The 25,793-nt window shown below is 40.3% G+C and overlaps 2 protein-coding genes across 35 annotated transcripts in view; one reads left to right on the top strand and one right to left on the bottom strand.

The window, feature by feature from the left end:
- The window catches only part of LOC307133915 (counting factor associated protein D-like), a 536,798-nt gene that overhangs the window by 115,878 nt on the left and 395,127 nt on the right, over window positions 1-25,793 (bottom strand). The window lies entirely within an intron of this gene.
- The window catches only part of nfyc (nuclear transcription factor Y, gamma), a 30,730-nt gene continuing 5,249 nt past the window's right edge, over window positions 313-25,793 (top strand). The window contains exons 1-10 of one of the 34 annotated variants that reach the window (XM_079829252.1): window positions 313-431; window positions 9,448-9,554; window positions 9,728-9,796; window positions 11,359-11,472; window positions 14,998-15,093; window positions 17,400-17,576; window positions 17,927-17,989; window positions 21,326-21,397; window positions 24,132-24,293; window positions 24,440-24,547. In XM_079829252.1, coding sequence (XP_079685378.1) covers window positions 9,456-9,554; window positions 9,728-9,796; window positions 11,359-11,472; window positions 14,998-15,093; window positions 17,400-17,576; window positions 17,927-17,989; window positions 21,326-21,397; window positions 24,132-24,293; window positions 24,440-24,547 — 960 coding nt within the window. In that variant the 5' untranslated portion in view covers window positions 313-431; window positions 9,448-9,455. Of the gene's footprint in view, window positions 432-2,440; window positions 3,385-8,840; window positions 9,346-9,444; window positions 9,555-9,724; window positions 9,797-11,358; window positions 11,473-14,997; window positions 15,094-17,399; window positions 17,577-17,926; window positions 17,990-21,325; window positions 21,398-24,131; window positions 24,294-24,439; window positions 24,548-25,793 lie in introns of those variants that run through there. The other 33 variants (XM_079829284.1, XM_079829280.1, XM_079829281.1 and 30 more) reach the window with 33 other exon arrangements.

The following is a 25,793-nucleotide window of genomic DNA, read 5'->3' as shown; positions in this document are numbered from 1 at the left end:
ACAAGGGTATTTTCCCCTATAAATATTACATTTGTCATGTTTGTTTGCATATATTGGCCTATACATACACACATATATATTTGTTTTTTTTACTGGTTCAGAATGAAAAAGAGAGGAAGCTCTTTTTCTTTTGATTCCAATGAGAGAGGAAGCTCTTTTTCTTTTGATTCCGATGAGACAATCGGGAGAAATGCCAACAATTAAATGGGCAGCAGCTTTAATTACGGTTCTATTCAACCCAAACGCATACATGGGATGCTGAACTGAGGAACATTCAATGGCGCCAACGGCGAGTACGTCACGGCAAACGTAGCACTTCTTCCGGTTTAAAAAAAAGTTGTCAAATCGTCGGCCATCTTGGTTGCTGTAACAGCCTGAAATAAATTAAATATTACGTCGAACCGGACTACACTACGATTTCATCGCCTAAAGTGAGTATAAAAATTAAAGACTTTGCTGCGTTTCTCTTCGCTTGCTATCTACCGTTCAGTTTCTATAAAGCGGGTGTCGTTTTGAGCTCGTGGTCCAATAAAAGTTTTCATCCAATGGACGATTGTTTTGGAGGATGAACATAGGCGCCATTTCCCTCCTCGCTCTCTGAAGCGCTTATTGGTGGCTAGTAGAGGGGAATGGAGGCGGTCAGGAAACTGTTGGACATTGGTCGCCATTTTGGCTCTCTAGCGTAAATTACTTCTATTGGCTCACTGGTTCATTTTGAGCCTAAATGGTGGCAGTTTCTTAACTACCAGAACCCCTAGAAACCTTGATTGGTGGAATCTAGTCCGAGGTTTGATTGGTCTGAAGGACAGATCCAAACGTAGTCTTTATTGGTTAGACTGTCTTTACACCGCTTTACAAATATTTTAGGAAAACTCGCTCAAAGCCTTCCGAAATCATCATTATTTCACTTCTACTAATTTGACGAGAATCACAGTCGTTGCGGCCTGCTAACCTAGCAAGCACTGTCTCCTACAGATTTATGCAGCTCTTTTTATAGTCATTATCTGTTCGTACAGTGTTATCCACTGTATATGTTTGAAGATGTAAATCAGCCTCACAATAAAAATGATATCCGTCATTATAGGTTTCATCCATAACAATGCTAAACACACACATACTGATTGTTTGCATGGTTTCGGTTAGCATGTCTCCCGCTAGCCTGCAAATGCTTTGTCGACTTCGTCAGGGAAATGTTATTTCTAGCTATGTACTGTATATTACCATTTATCAAAGGTGGAAGAAATGCTATTTTCTGTGCATATGATTTATTCGTGATGGAATTCGTTTATTTTCATTTTGCAGAGTGGTGGTGTTATCGTATAGTGCAGATATAAATACGCTTTTAATTGTTCCTCTACTGAATGAGAATATACAAATAAAATACGAACGCCTTAATTATGATATTTAGCAATGGCTGTAACTTAAGACGTAAATTACGTGTTTGTAATGTACCAGGTTAAATGGAGGTCAATTCATAGCACAAGAACTCACTATTTACATTACAAGTGATTCATCAGTGAGCCTTTCAAGCAGCCATACAAGCAAAATCATTGCTTATTGACCTTGATTTTACAAGAATCATAATGGCATTCATGGTAACTGATGCCATAATCTTACAACACTGTTGCTGTAAATAATTTACCTGCATGTATTTCAACAACAACAATGCATTGGAAGGAGTGTGCTGCTGCTTTACATCTTTACAGTGTGAAGGTTAGCCCACATTTTGATTTTCATCTCTCACGTAATTAAAAGAGGCAAGGGTTTGGTTAACTGGAGGTTGTGTGGGCTGGTTTGCATGTGGGAACATGATGTTTCTGGAAATAGAGACAAGTGATGCTGTACAATGCAAAAGAACCGCAAGTTAAGGTGCGGTCACATTTCACAGACAAAAAAAAAAGTCCTTTATTAAAAATGTAAAGCACGGCTCACAGAACTTTCAAACCAAGCATCTTTCTGTCAGTCAAAGTGGTGAATCCACATAAACAATATTTGATGCACAGAGGAGATCTTTTGCTCTTTTTTTATTTATTTCACACTCTGAAAAACACCGTAAATGTGACCATTGTCTTGTTTTTCTTCACCGTTAGTCGTGTTGGAATTACCAAAATAAAAAGTTAACAAATAAGTGATTGCAATAGCTTGCATAATTTTGTTCATTTGTTGAGTTTGTGCTGTATGGTTACACTTAACCATTTAACATGGCCCTTCCGGTCAACTTTATATTTATTTATGACGTTCTGAACGTTGAGTTTAGGTTGTATGTGCTGCATTGCATGCATGTCCCTGCACTCAAATGAGACTGCAAGTCTGACCCGAGTGACTTTCCACTTTAAATCATGCGGCTACAGCATGCGGCATCCTCTTTGAGACCGCAATGAGCCAATCGCTGTTCATAGGCTCGTTTGCATCATCGCCCGCCCAGCCACTCCGCTCCTCCGAGGGGCGGGCTTTAGAGACATTTAGTTTGACATTGTAAATAAGCAAGGGACAGTTGTTTGAGAAGTCAGTTGTTCGGTCCAGCTCCGTCCAGCCACAGTACAGAAGACCGTCTGCAGGGCACAGAATGGCCAAGGCTTGCTAACCGAGGCGTCGTCCGCTCTCTCCGCGTCCTTTGTACAACTTTCTGCCGCTTTTGTCTGGTGGTTTTTTTTCTCTCTCGTTCTTTTCGTTCCCTGACCCCTATCCTGCTGCTCAAGGTAACTTAAAACAGGAAGTTGAGTGTCTGTGAAAGGGGGCGGAGTGGAGAGGGTCAGCAGGGAGGAGGGGAATGACACTGCCTAAAGACGGCTGGTTCGTCCAATAACGGGAGAGACCGACTCGGGCTCATTTGAAGAATCCATCAGGAGGGTGGGATTGGAGCGATAGGCGGGCCGAGGGTATCGTTTAGCAAGCTAGATTGATTACACTCGAGTGTTAAAGGGAAAGCAGTCAGGAGATTTTTTTGTCCCGACTTGTTCTGTATTGCTCTCACACTTTTTGTTTCTTTTCATCCTTCCCTTTTTCGCCACCTCTCCCTCACTTTCTCGGCTGTTTTTCCGGTCACTCGCAGAGCCAGGGGTCAGCTGAAAGACAAACAGTAGGGTTGCCAGGCAGAGGCCAACTCCAGGCTCCAGGCGGCTTCAGGGGACTCGGACAGGGGAGGAATGGGAGGGGGTTGTGTGTTTGGGAAAGGGGGGAAGGGGGTGGCGGCTGAAGAAGATGGGCTAGTTGAAGGGGGAGGGGTTGAAAAAAGGGGGGGGTGGTAGGTGATTTCGCTCCCCTCGACTCGGGGCTTTGAACACAGCGGTGGATCGCCTATCCCACACAGCCTTTTGTCTCCTCTTGGGACAGAGCCTGTGGAATAAAGACACTTATGGAGACTTTCGAGATGGCATATGAAGGGTAAGTATGACTTGCGACTGCAATCAGACAGTAAAGCTCTCTCTCTCTATCTCTCTCTCTCTCTCTCTCGCTGCAGTAATGGGATGCTTCCTCTGTCCTCCGCTGCGCTTTTCTCCTCCTCCTTTCGTCCTCTACTTTTCCCCTTGCTTGAAATCTGAGTGTACTTCTTTGTGTTTTCCCTCCTGTTCATTTTCTGATGACTACTAATGTTTGACATGATGTAAACAGTAACTAGCTGGAAATGTCACAGTTTTTGCATGCAAACTTTTTAACGCCGTGTTCTTTGATTGCAAGTTCATCTTGTTCAGGTTTACTTCGGACTTCTTGAAGTGTCCCCTGCCGTCGAGTATCTCCGCTACATCTGTGATGCTTAGAGATACAGATAGACATGATGATCCTAGGACCGCTAGTTCACCTTTCAAGGCCCAGTGTCTTGTTTACACTTTCGTGACAGTGAGAAAGAGCAGAGGACCGTATTGATGTGGTCTCCAACATGGATCGGGGTTTATGTGGGGACTCTTCGCCCCCCTTAGTTCATCGTGTACTGGCGGTTGTCCTCCCACGATGCCTAGTTACAGAATACAGTCGGATTAAAGTCTCTTTTTTCCGCTTGAGCGCTAGAAAGTTTCCATTAGTGATGGTATTATGGTCCTTCTGGGGAAAGGAGTTACTAAAAATAACTCTAGGTAGAGCTTTGGTCTCAGCGTGATGTGTTCGGTTAAGACTTTATCATTTTAGCTCCTTACTGCACCAGATTGCATAAATGTTCAAGGGTAAAATGTCACACCTGACTAACGTTTTTGCACGTTCCCGGAGCTTCGCACTTTAGGTTGTTTTGAAATGTCAGTGCCGAACCTTTAAAGTTTACAGCTGGGTTTCTGGTGCTTGCGTCGGCACGTCGTCGCACCTTGCCGTAGCTAACGGGCCCATCGGTGGATGAAGGTCACAGGAATGTGAGAGCGGCTCCCGCAGTCGATCTGTCAGCAGGGAGAGTGTGAGACCAAGAGGACAGTGCATCCCTCAGGGGCGCACAGACAAGAGGGGGCCATTCACCATCACGCTTCTCTAGGGACGCCATCATTGCACACACTAGGGTCGCCAAATTGCTGCAGTGAAAGTTGAAAAACCAGTCTCCGTTCTCTTTCTTTCTGTGCTATAGTATATCCCTCACTCCCTCCCCCTGGACTGTGTTTTTTTCTCCCTTTTTCATTACTGCCAAATGACCTTGAGAGTTCAGGGACGGCTTCCTAGAGTCGACGCGAGGCCGAACCAAGGGCAACTTTTGAATGATTGATCCGTGAGATCAGAGTGGCGTTATTGTCCAGCCCCTGTGTTTTTTTTACTCCAAACAAGAACAGCTATTTGTCGGTTAATTTGTAATTCATTGCCGGGTGCCTGGGTGCATTTTGTTGTCTCCGAGTTGATGATTAACCAGTACCCGCAGCAGGCTTTGTGGGGTTTTTTTTATACCAGCTGGTCTTTCTGAGTGAATGTTTGTGTAGTTAATAAGTCCAGAATGTAGCTTTAGAAATGTGACCTTTCAGTATGATCACAGAAAACATTGTCTGTGTGCTGTAATTTTAGTTAATGAGGCTGGTTTTGACTCAGGGACTTGTACGACTTATACGTAATAAAAAAAAAGAGTTGTCGGTAAATACGTATGCATGTTATAAGCAGGTTTTTGCATAGTTGAGCTAAGCTAATTCAAGGCGTAATGCGTTCTAAAAAGTGTTGTCAATAAGTTACACATATGCAGTTATAAGCTGTTTTTTTACGTAGCTGAGCTAGGACTATACATAACACAATATGTGATGAGAGTATTTGAACGATTAAATCCACATCACACCAATTGTAATCCGATTAAAACATGCTGGGAAATGCAACGTTTTACTCAGAAAGTTCTCTAATGGATGTTTTCAAAATCGTTTCACCAGGAATTATCTTAATTTTCTCATCAAGTATTTAAATGAAAAATATTATATGTTACTATTATTTGTTTCTTGTAAAATACATTGATCTTGCCATGAAAATGCAGGTAAAGATGCTTTTATGGCAATACAAACTTAACAAATACATGCTGGGCGAAACCCAGTCACTGTCAAATTGTTTGAGGAAAACCCGACTGACTTTTATTTTATTTATCCTTTATTTAACCAGGAGAATCCCATTGAGATATTGCCATCTCTTTTTCCAGAGAGACCATGCCACAAATTACTTGTTCAAAATTGATAAATAAAATCAAAATCAAGAAAAACAAGTGTCCTTTAAAACTTTGTGCAAGATGCATCTAAAAATGCTCAAAGGTGGTAGTGCATCTAGATTAACTATTTATTCCGAGTCCAAGGAGCATAACAAGAAAAAGCACAGTTACCAAATTCTGACAATACCCTTGGGACTTTTAGCCGAATATGAGAACCAGATCTAGTGCAATAACTATTTATGTAAAAGATTTGAAATATAAGAGGATAATTTACCTTTGCAATAAATAAATACATTTGTTACTTTAATTTGGTTCATTTAAATGCATTTAAAAGCTCTGAATTCTTTCATCTCGCATATCTTCCTCTTTCCATTATTTTCCTTCATGAGGTTTTTTTTTTGCCCTCTGGAATGCTCCAATATCAGATAAGATTGAATTTCTTCTATGTGCATGCATTGTTTGAAATTGGTATGCATTTAGTTTTGGTTTTCCTAATCCGTCTAGGGGAGGCATGCTGGAGATGAGGAATGTGAGCAAAAACGAGACACAAAATTCTTCTCAAATGTAAGCGGTTCAGGGGTTAAGTTTGATTTGGTCTTGTCAAACAAAAAAGCAGACGTTGAAATAAAGTCGACTGTTTAGTAGCTTTTTAAGTCCTGGCTGTTAAAATTAGGCTCACTTTAGAGGTGAGCGCCAATGTCTGAAGGTATCTTAGATCTCAAGTCAACACAACAGGCCTGGACTGGCATCCATAACCTTGTCTTTAGCTGATTTGAATCTCTCCAGAACGAGACATTTTTATCTGCCTTTTAAGATGCAGCCCAAACTGTATATATGAAAGGTAGGCTATTTGTCCTGCCGGGAGTAACTGTAGGCCTATGTGAAGTTATTCTGTCGTATTTGTGTTCTCTCCTCCTTGGAGGCTTCAGGCCACACTTTCTCTTACCTTTAAATATCTGCCGCACAACCAGCTCAACTCATCCTCTCATCAAGGGGGCGATTTGTGATATCTCAAATCTTTGAGAACCCCCTCATCCTTGATCACATTGAAATGTTTGAGCGTTCATTTGCTGCAGTCTTTCTGCATGACGAAAGCCGGGCTGGCAGTGATGTTCTTGCTGATTCAGCCTCTGCTAACGGCATTGACTTTCTGAGACACACAGCACCAGCGGTCATTGCCGGCGAGGCAACCGAACAGGTCAGGAGAAATCCAACACCACCGTTGCGTTCGGGCTTGCTGAAGGACGATCGTGACTAAGAGTTGCACGTGCACTTTTTGTTTCCGCCTACAAGTCTGAAGTTCGTATGAATTACTTTGTGATTATGTTCCATTACGGTTGCGGTTGGGTCAATGACATGACACCTTTACTTATTTATTTATTTTATTCGTATTTTAATATATTTAAAAATACATTAAGATACATTAGGGCTGTCAAAAGATTAATCGCAATTAATCGCATCCAAAATAAAAGTTTGTGTTTACATAATATATGTGTGTGTACTCTGTTAATTATTATTTATATATAAATACACACACAAGCATGTATATATTTAAGAAAAAAATATTATTTTTATAGATAAAACATTTATATTCATATATATTATAGATTATATACATGCAAATATTTCTTAAATATATACAGGAAGGTGTGTGTATTTATATATAAATAATAATTAACAGAGTACACACACATATATTATGTAAACACAAACTTTTATTTTGGATGCGATTAATATTTTGACAGCCCTAAAATACATACAATTATTTAAATGCACATCTATGATTAGCATGTTTCTAATTTCTGAATGATGATGGTGATACAAAAAAACCTCTTGAAATTAAAACCTTGTTAAGTTCTGTAATTTTTTATTTATTATTTCTTTAATATTTTAACAATCGCTTCACTGTATCCAGCCTGTTAATATTTTAAAACATCAACGGTCCTAACATTTAAAAAAAAATTTTTTTTTCCTTTTTATGGACAGTTATTTGTCATTTACCCAGGTAAAGGGATTGTTCACCCAAAAATGAAATCGTACTCACCCTCAAGTTGTTCCAAACCTGTATAATTTTTGTTTGTTCTGCTGAACACAAAGGAAGATATTTTGAAGAAAGTTTGTAACCAGGCCGCTTTGGGGCACCATTGACTTCCTTAGTAGGAAAAAAAATAATATGGAAGTCATTCATATTATCATTCACATCTTCATTTGTGTTAAACAGAACAAAGAACAAAGTTATACAGGTTTTGAACAACTTGAGGGTGAGTACATTTTCATTTTTGGGTGAACAATCCCTTTACCTGGGTAAATGACAAATAACTGTCCATAAAAAGGAAATACTTTTTTTATTTTTTTATGTTAGGACCTTTTTGAGGTTTAAAAATATTAACAGGCTGGATACAGTGAAGCGATTGTTAGACAGAATTTTCATTTTTGGGTGAACTATCCCTTTAAGTGTCCCCATTTTTTTGCTTTAACACAATACAAATCATTCTAACCTCATAAAACAAGCGTTCTACCCACAACAGAGTCAGAGATCTCGCTCTTCCCATCTCAGGTTGTGTCTCTCAATCTGGTTAAAAGAGTCAAAAATAGCTCCCACTCAAGCAGCTGGTCTAGGCGAGCTTTGATTTAACCTATTTATGTCTCCTTTAATGGAGTGTTATCTCATTTAATTTGCCTCACAATTTCCCAGGTCCGTGACAGTAATTGCCACTGTTATCGCCTGCTAATTAGCCAGCTAGTTTTCTTAATGGTCTTACTTGAGATGTTAAATTATCATTTCTTATCAGGCCGGCGCTGGCTCATCAGCACCCGCAGATGTACAGCAGAAGACCATCACAAGATCGACACCTGATGCAGTTGCTTCCCGGCAGCAGAGATGCTTTTTCTTGTTATATGCATGCTTATAAATTTGATTGACAGTTGATGGCTTCAGTGAAGCCTGAAATGAGTCTAGAGCTTATTGACAGCGGAGTCACATGACTCATTGATTTCACCTTGTCTAATGCCACTGATGATCATCATTATTTTGAAGGCAAATAAAGACTGACGCTAAACATGATTCTTTTGCGATCGTAACCATCCTAATGCTTCGATATACGTAAGAGGAATAAGAGATAAAAGCAGGTCAGCGCTTATCGCCAGTGATCACGCACGTTTTACTGTGTTGCTCCTCAGTTTGACCTACATAGTGAGGCTGCTCAGCAGTCCGACTGCTCCCCCCTCCATTAAGCCCTTGGCAGTTTGTCTTGTTATTGGATTATGGCTGAACTGCACGAGTCCGAGTACTTTTTTACTGCCTCGCTCCTGCTCCTGTGGCACCCCACCCTGCTATTTCAAGCCCTGTGTTGTCTTCCAGAGAAAGAGAGAGATGCTTTGTAGCGTCAGTGGCAGCACAAGCTCAGGCAGGCTGCCTGCAGAATTCCTCACATGCCATAGTAACCTGCCAGCTTTGCTCCTCTTGCATTTTTGGTTTGTGTTAGTTTGTGTTTGGATTGTCTCCGTTGCGTCAGTGCCGGGCAGTACTGTCAGATCGGCACATTTGGTCCGGCTCCAAAGCTATTTGGGTATCCAGATGTGCACTCCAGGCTTCAGGCCACAGGCACGGAGTAGGACTTGGTTCTCCAGGTTTTTCACAAATGGATTCCTGGCTTGGTTTACACACGGCTGAGTTGACGAATCGCCCCATCATCAATTGCATTTGACTGTAGTGACGCACGGCTATCACACAAAATTATTCAGACTTCTCCAACTGAACGGTGTATAATGTGGTTTATTATCTCAGAGCTCAAAAAGATTGCTTGTATGTGAACGTTAAACCTGACTTGCCTTGTTTTCTCTCCCTCTTCAACTCCTAGCAGATCTGGAGATGTCGGCAGACTCGTTTGGAGCGGGCGGGAGCGATGCCCAGCAGAGCCTACAGACCTTTTGGCCCAGAGTGATGGAAGAAATCAGGAATCTTACCGTGGTATGTGCTTCTCCTAGCTTTTTTTTCTTTATTCTCACTCACACACAGTATAAACACTGCTCTTTGCAGCCAAGTTAGCCAACTATGTAGTAACTCAACAAGAGTCTACCACTTAACAATTACTAATGCTCTAGCAAGTTCTCCTCTAATGCACTTTCGCACTGTTTCAGAAGGATTTCCGTGTGCAAGAGCTTCCTCTTGCTCGCATCAAGAAAATTATGAAACTGGATGAGGATGTGAAGGTAAGAGCAGGCGAGCTGAATCAACACAATCTAAGCTGATGTCAGCACACTTCCTGTCTTTCATTCTAGAGACAGTGGCAGCCCGGTGTTTGTCGGCTGTACGTCAAGTGGCCAGTTGCGTCAATAATTAGTGGAGTTTGCTATGGCAAGCCTCACTTTTACTGTTACTCCTCTAGGTTTGTTCAAATTCTTGGCCTTAAGTATTGATGTTCTGCATGTTTTGCACTCTTTGTTTCACAGACATGAATGATACATCAAATCATGTAGCAGAGGTTTCTTGTGTCTTTAGCGACCTGACTTGCCTGCCAAAATAAGACAGCCAAAAAAATCCCAGAGACTTTAATGCAGAGCTCTGAGGCATTTCAAGGAACCCTTTGGGATAGTTATAGAAACAAATATTACTGAATTTCAGTTTTGGCGGAAATGGGTTACATTCATTGACAGAAACTGTTATCATGTCAGTGCATCACTACTTTGGGATCTTTTTGCTTATTCCACCTAGAATGACCCAGCAGTCACCTTGAAAGAAGACACTAGCCAACCATATATCAATGTGCTAGCGACTTCTTGACAATGCTCTGGCAACCTCCCACATCACCCAAGCAAAGATGGGTTACAAGTTTGGGTCTCTTATTTGATTTTTGAGGCTTTAAATCAAAATTGAATGTTTTTGTGGTCTTCTCCAAAAGCAAAGTTAATATTTTCAGTGGCTTCGCCTGCGGTGTGGCCCAATTTGAACCACTACAAAAACAGCAATCTCCTATTTTCAGAGCACTTCATTGTGTGAAGAGAAATTATTTGATCCAACGGAGTCATTTACTGTGAATCGGCCTGATATTGAGTATTGTGTAAACACCGAATAGACGTTTTCCAAGAACTAAAAAGAAAGAACTTCTCTCATAACAACCTCAGTTCCATGTATCACCTCCGATATTAACTTTTTTTTGCCAGATGCTTTAACAACGCAACATGCAAATAAACAAACTTTCAAGTACAAATTAGAACATGGCATCAGCACCGCCGAAAGAGCGAGGTCATCTCAAGAGTGATGTGAGCCAAGTATTAAGTGGCGGTAATACACACTGATGCCCTTTTAGTGCAGTATCATAGAGCGAGAGATATAAGAACGATTAGACATAAAGGTTGGTGTGTTTGTTTGATAGTTTAATGAGCTGGTTTAGCCCTAAAGAAGACAGACTTCTCAGTTGTTCAGTACAAAGATATTGTGAGTGATGTTGAAGAGGCCACAGGACATGATCTTCCCACACAGCCTTAGCTGCGTGGGAAGCAGGCATCAGGTCAGGGTGGTGTCCAGATGCTTAAAATAACCTTCAGCTTAGAGTGGGAAGAGAGAAAAGCCAAGGCAATTAAGAGCTCAGGAGCAGTGGCATGGGCAAGACCCTGGGTCAAGTCTTGACGTAGCCTCTTAGGACACTGTGTGTCCTCCTGTCTGATGGCAGGACGAAACATGGAGGGCATGGGCGTAGTAAATGTCTGGATAGGATTGTATGTGTCATACTTTTATCTCCCCTCTATTGATTTGCTTTGGTAACCTTCTGTAGATGATCAGTGCTGAGGCACCGGTGCTGTTTGCCAAAGCGGCACAGATCTTCATCACAGAGCTCACTCTCAGAGCCTGGATCCACACTGAGGACAACAAACGGCGCACACTACAGGTCAGTCATCATGTCTATTCCCCACTTCCCTTTGACCCCTTACCTTAGCCAGCTGAAAGAGTCTCCTCTACTTATCTTTTTTGTTAGTTTGTTCCTGGGAAACAATAGGGAGAAGATTGTGGGTGGGATCAGGAAATGACCCTTAGCTTGCTTTGAATGGATCACCTCTGCAAAAGTGCCACTCTGTACTTTAGAGCACTGCTCACTAAGCCATGTTTCCAATGACCGTTATGTAGTTCAATTCCAATTTAAAGAGGACATATTATTCTCTTTTACGTTTTCAACTTTCTTTAGTGTGTCATTTTGCTGTTTAAGCATGAAAAATGTCTGCAAAGTCACTCCAAAGGGAGTTATTCTCTATATCAGTGTCACTGTTTCTGAACTCCCTGAAACTCGCAAACAAGGCCTGATTGAGTCATGTCCAAGAGACACTGTTTTCTCCACCCTGTATCTTAACTGGGTTACGGTAAGGGGCGTGACATTTCCCAAACACACTCAAAGCTGTTGACCAATCACAACACACCGATTCAGCCAATCAGAGCACATTGTGCTTTTGTGCAATGAAAATATGATAAATAATGCATTTTTTTAACAATCAAGCATGAAAACCTATTCTAGTAGAGCCCAAAAACTAAATCAAGATTGGATTTTGTAAAAGGGCGTAATATGGTATCTTTAAGTCTAGCTCGGGTTGTTTCCTGATCCCACCCACCATTTTCCCCTATTGTTTCCTGTCTCCTTCACCATCTTTGTCTACTCTTGGACTTCTCAATTTTTCATGTAATGAGACGATGCTTTTTATCAGGGCAAACTTTTTTAAAGACTTATTTATGAACCCTGAAAAACTTTTGTTAGCACGAGTACGTTTAAATAATCTTTTATAGAATTGTACTTGTTTTGTACATGTACTTATTAGGGTTTTTTTTGTCTACGTTTGTTTAATTTTATAAAATGTTTGTTTTCATTATATTATATTTATGATATTGAGGTTAAATGCTCAATATGTCTCTGTCATGTAGTAGCAGATGATGCTGACATGGCAATAAACTAAAATACTACTACTACTCACTATCTCTGTCCAAAAAAAAAAATACAAATCTTATTTTCAGTGAGTATATTTCAAATATATGAAGTGTTATGTTAAGCCCGGACACACCAAGTCGACATCAAAAAAGTAGCGGTGATGAAAATTGACTGTATTGTCGTCTGCGCCTCGGTCAAAACGCTGTGCTTAAACACAACAAAAGGAGACTAAAGGCAACTGTCAACTAGCACATGCGTGCAAGTAAATATCTGTCTATATCCGCAGGGATCAATAGTCTATTTTCATCATTCAAAAAGGGAAACCGAAACTAGGACTGCAGATATACAAACCATAAACAAAGCAGCGCTTGCTTACCATTTTTGAATATCAATCATGCTGATCACTTTCTTCATTCCAGTCAGCTCATGTTATTATGAAAATATTATGCATTCAAATGCTCAGCGAAGATGACGTAAAATTATAACAGCCTTCTGTCTGTAGGGCTACTGTCCTGAATTCTTTACTAAGCTGTACATCCAATCACGAGTTCTCTCTCTCACCAACATGCTGAATCATCCCAAAAAACCCAGACGGCGTCCGACTAGAGCCAACCGTGCAGAACACACCGAAAAAACTAAGCCGACTGACGCTCAAATACAGCCCGGCGGCTTGATGTGTCCCGGAGTTAAAGAGGTGCTCAAAATTAGCATTGTTCAATAGTGATCTGTGCGATCAGGAGTTCCCCACTTAAGCCGCGTTTCCACCGCAGGAACTTTCCCCAGCTGAATTATCAACTTTGGGGTGGTACTCTGTGTGTTTCGACCGCAGGAACCAGGGTCTAAATGAAGTTCCGGGTAAATATTTCCCCCTCCAAATGGCCCTGCTCCCGAGGTGGTACTTTTTCAAAGTTCGGGAACTTTCGGGGGTGGGACTTGGGCACTGAACATGCTGATTGGTTGAGCTCACGCAGCATTTTATTTCAACTGGCATTTTTAAAAGTCTTTTGCGAGGTTCGTTCTGCGTTCAGTAAATATCAGTCTTGCTCTTTCTATCCGATGGCACGCGTTCGTCTCAGCCATCTCACGGTCAATGTCCGTAATAGCTGATAATAACATACGTTGTCTTATTTTAAATCTAGCTTTACGCAGTTTTGTTAATGACCTCTTTAGTAAACCAATACATAACCAGCAAAAGCAGCGCTGCGCGCATCTCCTTCATACTTGTTACATACTTGACAGTATCGCGTAAAAGTGATTCCGGTCCGTCGCTGACTGGGAGGAACAGTTGCGTGCAGTCCTACATCCCTGGACTAATTTGCCTAATCTTCACGGTACTTTAGACCGCAGTGGAAACGCAGACAGTAGCGGGTCTGGGGGGAAAAGTTCCTGTAAAAAAAGTTCCTGGTACAAATTGTTCCGGGTAATATCGGTCGAAACGCGGCTTTAGATTTTGCTTGTTCAAGTTGGTCACGCAAATTCGCCCTCTTCACCAGCAGAAAGCTGAGAGAGCTGTGCTTCATACATCGCTGAACTATTGACCCTTTTTTTTGCCTGTGAAATGAAATTTCGCTAATGTGATCGCACCTTTAGCCATCGCTTCTAGTGTTTTCTCCACTTAAATTCTCCAAACCATTACGGCAAAGAAAAATAAGGTTCCTAATGCTGGAGTCGTGACACAGCTTGTCTGTTTATGGGAAGAGCCCCCCCACACGAGCACCCCAGGCCCTATCTCTGTTCCACTGTAGCGTACAGTCTAAAAGTACATCTCCCATGACCCACTTACTTTTTATTAACCGATTTTTGTCTTCCTTGGCTTTCAAACAGCGTCCTGAACCCTTGCTTTGGTTGATGATAATAATAATAAGGACATCTATAAACCCAAATAAGTTCAAATGTGAAAGCAACAGATTCAAGTTAGCTGAATATGTTACACAGCAAGTAAACATGACTATGAATGGAATAATTTCCATGGAGACCGTTGAATAAAGTTAATAGTCTGCATTATAGCAGCCCATGTCAACATAACCTTTTTCCGACGTGGTGTTCGGCAACAGGTTTTGTCACAGAACAAAGCTGTAATGATGTTAGAGCGTCTCTTTAATATGTAGATTGTATTAGCGCTCAGCCTGTGAGCTTGCAGCTGGCCCACAGTTCCATTGTGAAGGCATCACGCCAATCTGTGTCGCCACGACAACAGTCGTCAATGGAACAACTGCATGGATGTGACCCTTCACCGCCAGATATTAATCATGGTGCTAAAAATAGCTGCTGATCTGGGGGGTGACAATGGGTGGTCTTTGCAGCCAATATCCTGTGGAAAATATCACTAGTAGGCAGTGTGGGGTGAGATGTTGTCACTGTTAACAAGAACGGGTGTAGCCAGTGAATATTATATTATATACAAATCAATGAGCATCATCCTTTTTGGGAATGCCTCTATTCCTGTGAGCATTTGTTACATGTGGTTTTAGTCTTTCGTTTTTCTTTTTTTCTGTTTTCCAGAGGAACGACATCGCCATGGCCATCACTAAGTTTGACCAGTTTGATTTCCTCATTGATATCGTCCCCCGGGATGACCTCAAGCCTCCAAAACGACAGGTGTGGAAAAGAGAGGAGCTTCAAGCTGTCAAAATTTATCAGCGTTTTTTTAATATTCCTCAGCGTCTATGAAGAGAAGAGGGTGCTGTGTTGTGTTTGGCAGCCTGGGGGCGCTGTAAACATCCTTGACTGGAAGCTGGGTGTAGGGTTTGTGAAGGCTTTCAGTCGGATGTTTGCAGCGCTCTGCTTCCCCTATCTCTGCACAACCAGACGTCGTATTTATTCATTTCTTCTGTTTATTTTATGAATGTGGCCGTAGCAGCATGTGCCCGACTCCAAAAACAGCCATGTATGGTTATATGCCACAGTGCTGGCAGGAGAACAATGATTGGCCGGGTGAGAAATGTATCTTTTTGCCCATCAGTCACTCAGATGCTTCACCAACCATTTTCATTCTCTCTGTTGAAATAACTCACTACATGAAACTTAAGTTAAGTACATTAGCGCTCTCTTTAAAAGAAAATGTACTTTTTTATTGACAATGTAGATTATTTGCCAGTCACACGCATTAGAGACGTAATGCCACTGGACATTAGGGCTGGGTATCGATTCAGATGCTCTAATTCAATTTGATTCCGATTCGATTCAACTCAATGAATATAGATTTAATACAAATACTATATTTATAAAAAAGAACAGTGAACATAAGTTTACAAGTGGGTAATTCAAAATAAATGAAGAGTCACAAAACTGTATATTTAACTCTTTTTATTTTAGGTACACTTGGGTACATTAAAACAGAACCCATCTCTATATTTCAAATGCATACAAAGTTAAATACAATACAATTTTGATGCAACTTTATTCTAAAAAATGTATCTGAGAAGTTTTTTATACAAATTAGTTTTTATGGATATTTTGATATATTTATTCTAAAACATAAAAAGGATATTGGATGATTTTCAGAAATGTTCTGTACATGACAAGCTTTTCTTGCAATTTTGCCGTCCGTTGTGTGTGCAGTTACTTTTCATACACGATAAAGGCGTTCATACCTGGACACAAGTAGTTGCCGTGGTAACGAACAACAATACCTTAACGTGCTGACTTATGTGGACTAACTTTTATTTGAGGAAATCTGTTTACAATATAAGCTATTAGGTTTTAATTATTAGTCCTGCGCTGTCTATTGACTGTGAGCGCTCAAGTTTTTACAATGATCATAATGCAAGGCAAGCATTCGCTTGTGATCTATTTTTGGTCGGCTGTGGGGGTGTTGCAACGTCTGGGTGATGTCTCATCAAATGGTTCCGCAGATTTGTAGTATTACTGTTTCACCTCAGCATTAACGTTACAAACGTCGACAACTCACCGGAAGCCGCCATTTAAGCTCTGAATGAATTAATGAATGACAGGTGCGCCTCTCGCTCCTTTGTAACATTGCGCAAGGCAAATAAGAGAGTGACATCTAGTGGAGAAGACTAGTAATTAGATTTACGTTAATCTTATGTTCAATGTTTACGGAAATAAATATGGGGAAAAATCGATTCGTGGCATTTGAGAATCGATTTTAAAGTGACCGCATTAAAAAAAACAACAACAACAACAACAAAAAAAACGATGAATCGAAATATCTATTTTTCCAGCCTTACTGGACACGGGTATAATCAATTATTTTTTTTTATTATATGTTTTTATCATATTTAAAAATGTATATATAAGATACAAATTCTAAAAAATATAAACAAATAAAGACTGCTGACAGTCAGCATGTAGAAGGAAGGAATTCACCCAATATATCCACTGATCCAAGCCCTCCTAGCTCAGCTAAACCACAGTCTTTGTCCGACCTGCGGGCCATAAAGGTCCTGCTGTGTTTTTGTGTGTGTGTGACCAGGTGTGTAAACATCCTACACTCTCAGCTGTGACATCACCAAGCTGGGAGAGGGATGTTTACTCTCTTTGTCACAAATAGATCTTCAGGAATGCATGGGGAGAAAATTGAAAGATGCTTGGCGCAAACGTTTGAGTATTCCTAGTGTTTGTGTGTCAGAATAGCACCACTGATTACCTGCCATTATCCTGCGGTTGAGTGTGGGAGTTCATGCCACAGACTGCAGCTAAAGGTCTCGTTTCTGTCCAGCTAGAAGATTGCATTACTCGCTCTTGCTTTGCCTATAAGTTATTTATCCTCCTCCTGCCTCTAGTGTTACAGAGCTAAAATAATTTATGGAGATGTAACTGACAGATAGGCCTTATGAACTCTTGATTTCATTGTGTATGTCCTTTTGGATTTATGACGATCCTGCTGAAGTGTTCTGCAATATAAGGTACATATTTCTCTATAAATGTGCCCGCGTGTGTAGGAGGAAGTGCGTCAGTCCGTCGCCCCGACTGAGCCGGTCCAGTATTACTTCACTCTGGCGCAGCAGCCCAGCGCAGTGCAGGTCCAAGGTCAGCAGCAAGGCCAGCAGGTGGCCGCTCCCACAGCCACCACACTACAGCCAGGGCAGATTATCATCGCTCAACCCCAGCAGGGCCAGGTAATCCCCACTCACTTGCCACAAACCCAAGGACATAGTGTGTATATGGATTCTAGCAATAAAACAATGAGCTATAGTTATTATTCTTTGGTGTGAACGGGCCTTTAAAGATAAATGCATCCATCCACGCCAATGGATGATAACATTCTGAGTATGTACTTTAAGTTTTTGTGTGCATTGTCTGTACTAAAGCATAACAATTCCATAATGTTTTTGTAGAGATTTAGTCCAAATACCAGAAAAAACACTACTACAGCCAGTTATTCTACTTTAAAAAATGTGTATTTTGGGTTGGAATGTTTGTTTATGTTTTGGTCTGTGATCCCGCCCACTGCCAATTTACCCAATAGTATTTCAACACCCCGGGCTGGCAGTTGGCAGAAAACAGCCACGGAAGCCAGCAAACAAACTGGGTCAGTGATCACAGATTCTACCCGACCTAAAAGCCTCTGCAATAAAAACAAATGTATTCATTAACTGATCAACTTAAAGTATAAGGCTTTCCATTGTCAATTGTGCTCGTTCCTGTTGTGTGTCCCTTAATCTGGCAAACCGCGTGAGCGTTGAGTCTGAGGAGGTGGAGGATGTGGGCGAAACGACTCCTTCCAATATTTTGAATTTTGGCTGCAGTACCAATTTTGACCGCTAGCTGTCAATATAACAGACGTGTGAGCGGTGGATATAGTTTTTCTGTGTCGTTATAGTTGTAGTGTCTTTGGTGTGAACAGGCCTTAAAGAGAGAGTATACCCAAAATAAAGATTCTGTCATCATTTACTCGCCCTCGAGTTGTTCTAAACCTGCATTAATTTCTCTCTTGTGTTGAACACAAAAGAAGATATTTTGAAGAATGTTAGTAACCAAGCAGTTTTTGGATCCCATTGACTTCCATGGTATTTTTATTTGATACTATAGAAGTCAAAGTGGATCAGCAAATGTTTAGTTACCAACATTCTTCAAAACATCTTCATATGTTCAACAGAAGAATGAACTTCATGCAGGTTTAGATCAACTTGAGGGTGAGTAAATGATGACAGAATTTCCTTTTTGGGTGAACCATCCCTTTAAAGCTGCATCTTTAACGCTCACTTCCCTGCTATATAGCAAAAAACGGTATGTGAAAAGAATAGTACCTCCAAATTCACAGTATTCATAAAACACCCAGATGACTTACTATTTCCAGTGAGATTCAGAAGTGTGCATACGATGGACACTTTACTATCCCATGAGGCCACGGGAGAGGAGTTGTGAATGGCAGTGAAGTGACGCAACCAACGCTGGTAGATCACATGACAATGATAACATGGTGAATATAATGTGTTTGGATTATGTTCATACTGTATAGAACATACATACTTTTTTTTAGCAGTCGCAAAGTAATTAGAGTATTTCAGACAAAGCCTTTCAGTAATATTTTGCATATATATGCAAAATATATTGATGACTCCTCTTGCATGACACAGCAAATCAGAATTTATGGCTATAATGCAACTAAAGCCTTTTGACTATTTAAAAGAAACGGACTACTCTTTCGCTATGTCCCACCCAAATTTCTTGTTTCAAAAGGAAACATTTCAACGGAGGAGAGAGAACTGGCATCTGGAGGCTTGGAGAACGTTGTTTGCCCTTGTAATTACCCTCGGGTATATTATACTATGGTCTGGTGGACAATAGCCTGAAACTTTATCGTACCTACACTCTCGCACAACACTTGAGCCCTGATTACTTTGATCAGCCTATTACAGGATCATTTGAAACATGATTGGTGAAGGTTGAAAGCCCAGAGGTGTCATTCACACGTTGCTATCAGGTGAACGATAGAGTCCAGTCAGTCTCTCATGTGATCTCAGCAGCCGTCTCCACGCCTCTCCTGTTTTATTTTAATTTAGTTCACGTTTACTAGTTTAATTCCACCGGTGTGAGGGAGGGAGGGATGCTCTTTCTCACTTTCTTGCTCTTTTTGTCTGTGGTGGACCGATCAGTGCTGCTTCAGCAAGCTGCGGTTTGCTGACCTGTCAGATTTGGCCAAAGTTGTGCTGAAGTCACCTTCGAGAGCACTGGGGACAAATATATACAGTGGGGTTCAAAAATGTCACACCATAATGAAAATGAGATTCAAAAATGTAATCTGGAAATACATTTTTAGTTTATAAAAAAATTAAAACAAACATTGTAATGTAAGATCAAAGATAATTAAGATTGTGGACAATTTCTAGGTCTCTAATCAAATAAGGAAATTAGTGGCATTGTTCGTGTGTGTGTGTGTGTGTGTGTGTGTGTGTGTGTGTGTGTGTGTGTGTGTGTGTGTGTGTGTGTGTGTGTGTGTGTGTGTGTGTGTGTGTGTGTGTGTGTGTGTGTGTGTGTGTGTGTGTGTGTGTGTGTGTGTGTGTGTGTGTGTGTGTGTGTGTGTGTGTGTGTGTGTGTGTGTGTGTGTGTGTGTGTGTGTGTGTGTGTGTGTGTGTGTGTGTGTGTGTGTGTGTGTGTGTGTGTGTGTGTGTGTGTGTGTGTGTGTGTGTGTGTGTGTGTGTGGTGTATGCTGATGATAGAATTTGTTATGGAAAAAGATGCAAAGTACAAGCATTTTCAATAGTGGTGTCATACTTTTGGACTTCGCTTATATTATCAAAAGTCTGGGGTCAGTAAGATTCTCCTTTATATAAATAATATTCGGCAAGGATGCATTCAATTGATCAAAAGTGACAGTAAAGACATTTATAATGTTAGCACAACATATTTTTGTGGAAACGTGATTTTTGAAGGATGATGATCCTGAAAATTCAGCTTTACATCATAGGAATAAATTACATTTTAAACTATATAAAAAAATGGAAAGCAGTTATTTTTCATTGTAATAATATTTCGCAATATTAGTGCTCTTTTGAAGAAATAAATGCAGTCTTGGTGAGCAGAACAGACTTCTTTGGAAAACATTATAAAAATCTTAACCCCAAAGTGTGAACGGAAGAATATCTACATAGGAAAGAAAGAAAGAAAGAAATAAGGTGGTGGAAAAACAGTGGTGTAGTAGAGAATTTATGCACATGGAAAAAAAGGCAACCACATGTTTTTTGAAAAATTGACAAAACATTTGTCAGACTGTGACCTCTTCCTTCATGCGCTCTGTTCGAGCTCACTTCTGTTTACCCTTTAAGCCAAATTGATTGTTGGTGGGTTTTTATCTTCATACCTGAGGACAGAGAGTCAGTTCAGCTTCATCTCACTGTCTGCTCACTGCTTTGTGCTGCTATATGCAGTCATTTCCCCAAATGCAAAACTTCCATAAACTCATTATTTTCACATTTTACAGCAGAGCTGTCCCTCGTCTGCTGTAACAGACGGCTTCATCTTCGCTCTGCTTCAGTTAATGCCTGTTCACACCACATCTGAAACTACAGAATGACACAGTCCATTTTTACAGAAATCTTTCACACTTATTCACAATTTAAATTATTTTTATTTTTAAAAATCCAGATATTTCAGGCTTGGTATGAACTTTTGAATTCATAAAAAAAAAAACGTATGCATGTCATCCCCCAAACTGTGGATATGCTGTGAACATGCCTTTTAAAGTCAGTTCATACTACATGCGACGCATCACGCTTTCATTTCTTTACACTATTTGTGGCTTCTCAGTGCATTGCCTTTTTTTTTTTGCTTTTGTATGTGATGTTTGAGTATGCGCTTTGCATGTGCTTGCCTGTGTTGTGAAGTTCACTCTCTCTTTCTGGCATTATTTCCTCCTCTTCCTCAGGTATTGCAGGGAACCACCATGCAGCAGCTGCAGCAGGTGCAGGTCGCTCAATCACAGGCGACCCCTATCACGGTAAACACCTCAAACCCCTCAAAATGGTGCCTATTCTTCCCCCAAAAGTATTCACAAAGCACAAAGGAGCTTTTTTTAGCGCTGTTTGTCATGACAGTTGAATAAGAACTGCATTTCAAAGCACAATACAATAGTTAAAAATATCCCCGTTTGGGTACTATACATTAAACAATGCAGTAAACGGAAGCAGATGTTTGGTAATACAGTTCTACTGCCTGAGTTAGTTCACCCAAAACTGTACATTTCCGTCATTAATTCCTCACCCTCACTTCATTCCAAACCCGTAAGACCTTCGTTCATCTTCAGAACACAAATTACTATATTTTTGATGCTCTCTGACCCCTCCATGGACAGCATTGTAATTAATACCCAGAAAGGTAGTAAAGACATCGTTAAAATCGTCCATGTGACTACAGTGGTTGAACCTTAATTTTATGAAGTGATGAGTACTTTTTGTGCGCAAAAACAAACTAAAATAACGACTTTATTCAACAATTTCTTCTAGCCTGTGTCAGACTCTTACGCTGTTGACGCAGTGTAAACAGTGCAGTGTTTCCAGAACGCTGGCTTACCATTGGCCGACGCTGTTCATGTGAGCACCGAGTCGCATGAGTCGTTCTGCCGTAGAACTAGGAAGCGCTGTACTGTTTACACTACGTCAACAGCGTATTAAATATCTTCATTTGTGTTCTGAAGACGAACGAAGGTCTTATGGGTTTGGAACGACATGAGTGTGAGTGACAGAATTTTCATTTTCTGGTGATCTAACCCTTTAGTTTATAGTTTATATCATGTTACGGAGTGGTGCAGGGAGAATGTCAAAACCCAGAAGACTAATTCTCCACTGGTTTCCTCGAGATTTTCCTATGGGGTTTTATAATGGGGGTTTTCAATTCATGAATAAAATAAGTCTGATAAACATAAATTGACGATACTTGAATATTTTGTTCTACAGCGTAAACTGCACACACGCACACCAAATGTTCTAGTTATTTATTAGAATTTTTTTTTTTATAAACATAACTGCTTCAAAATTGGCGTTTTCGATATAAGTGTTATTTATGTTGTAGTGTTTAGTGAGACTTCAAAAGGAGTCTTGTACCATTTTGCAATGAGAAAACTGTTATCATGTATAAAAACATTACGGACATTAAAGGGACAGTTCACACAAAAATGAAAATTAGCTCATGATTTACTCACCCTCAAGCCATCCTAGCTGTATATGACATTCTTCTTTCAAACGAACACAATAAGAGTTATATTAAAAAAATCTCCTCGCTAATTACTAAGCATTATAATGGCAGCCCAAAATTTGAAGCTCAAAAAAGTGCATCCACCCATTTTAAAAGTGCACCACACGGCTCCGGGGGGTTAATTCAGTAAGGATGCAGTAAATTGAAGACATTTATGATATTACAAAAGATTTCCATTTCAAATAAATGCTGAAAAATGCTGTTTTCACAAAAATATTAAGCACATATAATAATTCCTTGATGATGATAATAAGAAATGTTCTTGAGCTGCAAATCATCCTATTAGAATGATTTCTGAAGGATCATGTGACCCTGAAGACTGGAGTAATGATGCTGAAAATACAGCTTTGATCACAGGGATAAATTACATTTTATATTATATTAAAATAGAAAACGTTCTTTAAATTGTAATATTTCACAGTATTAATGTTTATACTGTTTTTGATTAAATAAATGCAGCTTTGTTGAGCATTAGAGACTAATTTCAAAACATTAAAAAATCTTAGTAACACTTTACAGTAAGGTTAGGTAATGTATTAACTAATATTAACTAACAATGAGCAATACATTCGTCACTTATTAATCTTTGTTAACATGAATTAATGGTAACACTTTATTTACATTGTCCTTGTTACATAAGGTACATGTATTTACCATAGTAATAACTATAAACTATTCATAATTACACACAACTAACCCTCAACCAAATCCTAATCCTACCCTATAGTAAGTACATGTAGTTAATTATTACTCAGTACTTGAATATATAATCACACCGTAACAATGACGGATACAACTTTTGTTTTTAATAATGTATTAGTAAATGTTGAGATTAACATCAACTGAGATGCTTTAGAGATATTTTTCATTGTTAGTCCATGTTAACAAATGAAACCTTGTTGTAAAGTGTTACCAAAATCTTAAACCCAAACTGTTGAGAGTCTGATATAATAGATTAGCTAAGTGAATAATTGAAGGCTAAAGTCACCGTGTCCTCCTAAAACAAAGAGAGAAGCAGATGTTATTCACACGGCCAAATCTGCAATTCATATGCCCTCTATTTGATGCTACATGAGGTCACTGCACGTCTCAGGCCAGATAAAGTTGTGCTGCTTAGTAAATTGCTCTGGCCTATCGGGTGTCAGTTCCTGAAGAGGAGAGATCGTCTGTCACACCTCCGCAGTCGCCGCACGGGTTTCTCCGCTCGACGCAAAGGCCCGGGGTCACAGTCTTGCATCTCTCCCCTTTCCTCCACACGTCTTCAGTTTCACTTTCTTTTGGAGGCCTTCCCAGCCCACAGGGGAGTGTTAGGCGTGAGCTGTAATGCTAATGCTAGCTTTGTCCGTTCCATCCATTGACTGTAAAAATGTTCAGCGTACATGCTGAAAGAGACTTTTGAGGCACACTGCAGGATGAAACGGCTTGTGTGTAAATTTAAAGCCGCAGTCCCACCCTCATGGCTTTCATCCTTCATCTTTCAGAGTGCCCCTGTGACAATGCAGGTGGGCGAGGGCCAGCAGGTGCAGATCGTGCAGGCGGCTGCGCAGGGACAGGGACAGGCGCAGGCGGCACAGCCGGCGGGACAGACTATGCAGGTCATGCAGCAGATCATCACCAACACGGGAGAGATCCAGCAGATTCCAGTAAGAACGTTTATCTTTTTATTTTGTGATTTAGAGTCATTTAAAAGGATTGTAGATTGGGAATGTGGCATAGCCGTTCTGAATACACACGGTTATTTGGAGGTAATGATGTGTGCTCATCTGTGCCCTCTTGTGGTGTCCTGCAGGTGCAGCTCAACACCGGCCAGCTGCAGTATATTCGCCTGGCTCAGCCCGTCTCAGGAACACAGGTTGTTCAAGGACAAATACAGACGCTTGCAACAAACGCTCAGCAGGTAAAGCATGAAACCTTTATATGAGCACATAGAGACCTTAAAGATGGTTAACAATATCAACTCAATTCATAGTTTTCAGTCACGTGACTGTCGCGGTTAGTGTTGGGTACCGATTGGCACCGGTACTTATATAACCGGTATGTACCGGACCGAATCAGAACGCAGAATGCGGTTCCTCATTTCGGTGCCAAAATTCAAACGTGCTTTTGCGCTTTGGCTGGCACCGAGCCAGAGACAGACGCTCAGCGCTGGTCTCATCACAACTCATGAAAACTATTCAGTGTTTTCAACCACATCATGTTTATTTCAGGTTTCAGACATTTAAATGCTCATAAGTAGGCTACTAGCAAAAAACACACACTGATGTCTATGGAAGCGGCAATGACAATCCTTTTAGACGGTTATAATTTGACTAATGTTACATGTTTTATTCACATCTGATGCACATTATATAGTAACTATATAGTTTACTCTATTCTTCTTCCAGTTCACTGGTCACTTACTTTCATGTATTTCGTGAGACGAGAATGAACTCAAGTGTTGTAAATCCGACAGATCCGATTCTGAGGCGCAAACTAACATGGCGCCGCCCATTGCGCTTTATAGATCAACTAACACACATTCACTCACACATTTGAACATCAGATAGTTTGTGACACAGTTAAGAAGTTTGTGAATATTTTGAATAAAACGAAATAAACCCGATACAGCTGAGCTGTCAGCGCTATTGCGGCTGCTGTGTGTCATGTGAGAAACATGACGCGTCGCCATGGAAACATTAAGGCGATGCGTTCTAAAATATTTAGCCAGAGAATATGATCATATTTCAAAATAAAGCTGAAGCTCGAAGCTGGTTTTTAGCATACCATGAATACAGACGACTGCTGTTATTACTGTAACTGTTATTTAGAGTTATTTTAGGCCTGTTGTAGTTGGGTTAGGTGGCTTAGGTTTTACTGTGAATTTGTAAATAAGTCAATAATAATTTGTAAATAAGTAAATTGTGTTTTGTATTTATTTATATTCATACATTTAAGTATACATTAAACTTTTAATAAATGGTTCAATTTAAATAAATAAAAAATTAAATAAAAAGCCATTTAATGTCATCCACCTTGTTTTGTGGCCTTTTTTTTTAAAGTATCGGTTCAGGCACCGTTTTAAAAGTATCGGTTTGGCACCGGAATCGAAAAAAAACCAAACGATACCCAACCCTAGTCGCGGTGCCTTGGAGGGCAAAACAGCC

The sequence above is a fragment of the Gobio gobio genome (assembly GCF_949357685.1).
Source record: "Gobio gobio genome assembly, chromosome: 11".
In the NCBI taxonomy this organism is placed as follows: domain Eukaryota; kingdom Metazoa; phylum Chordata; class Actinopteri; order Cypriniformes; family Gobionidae; genus Gobio; species Gobio gobio.
Note: the sequence above shows the minus strand (reverse complement) of the source record. Positions and strands in the feature narration are given on the sequence as shown.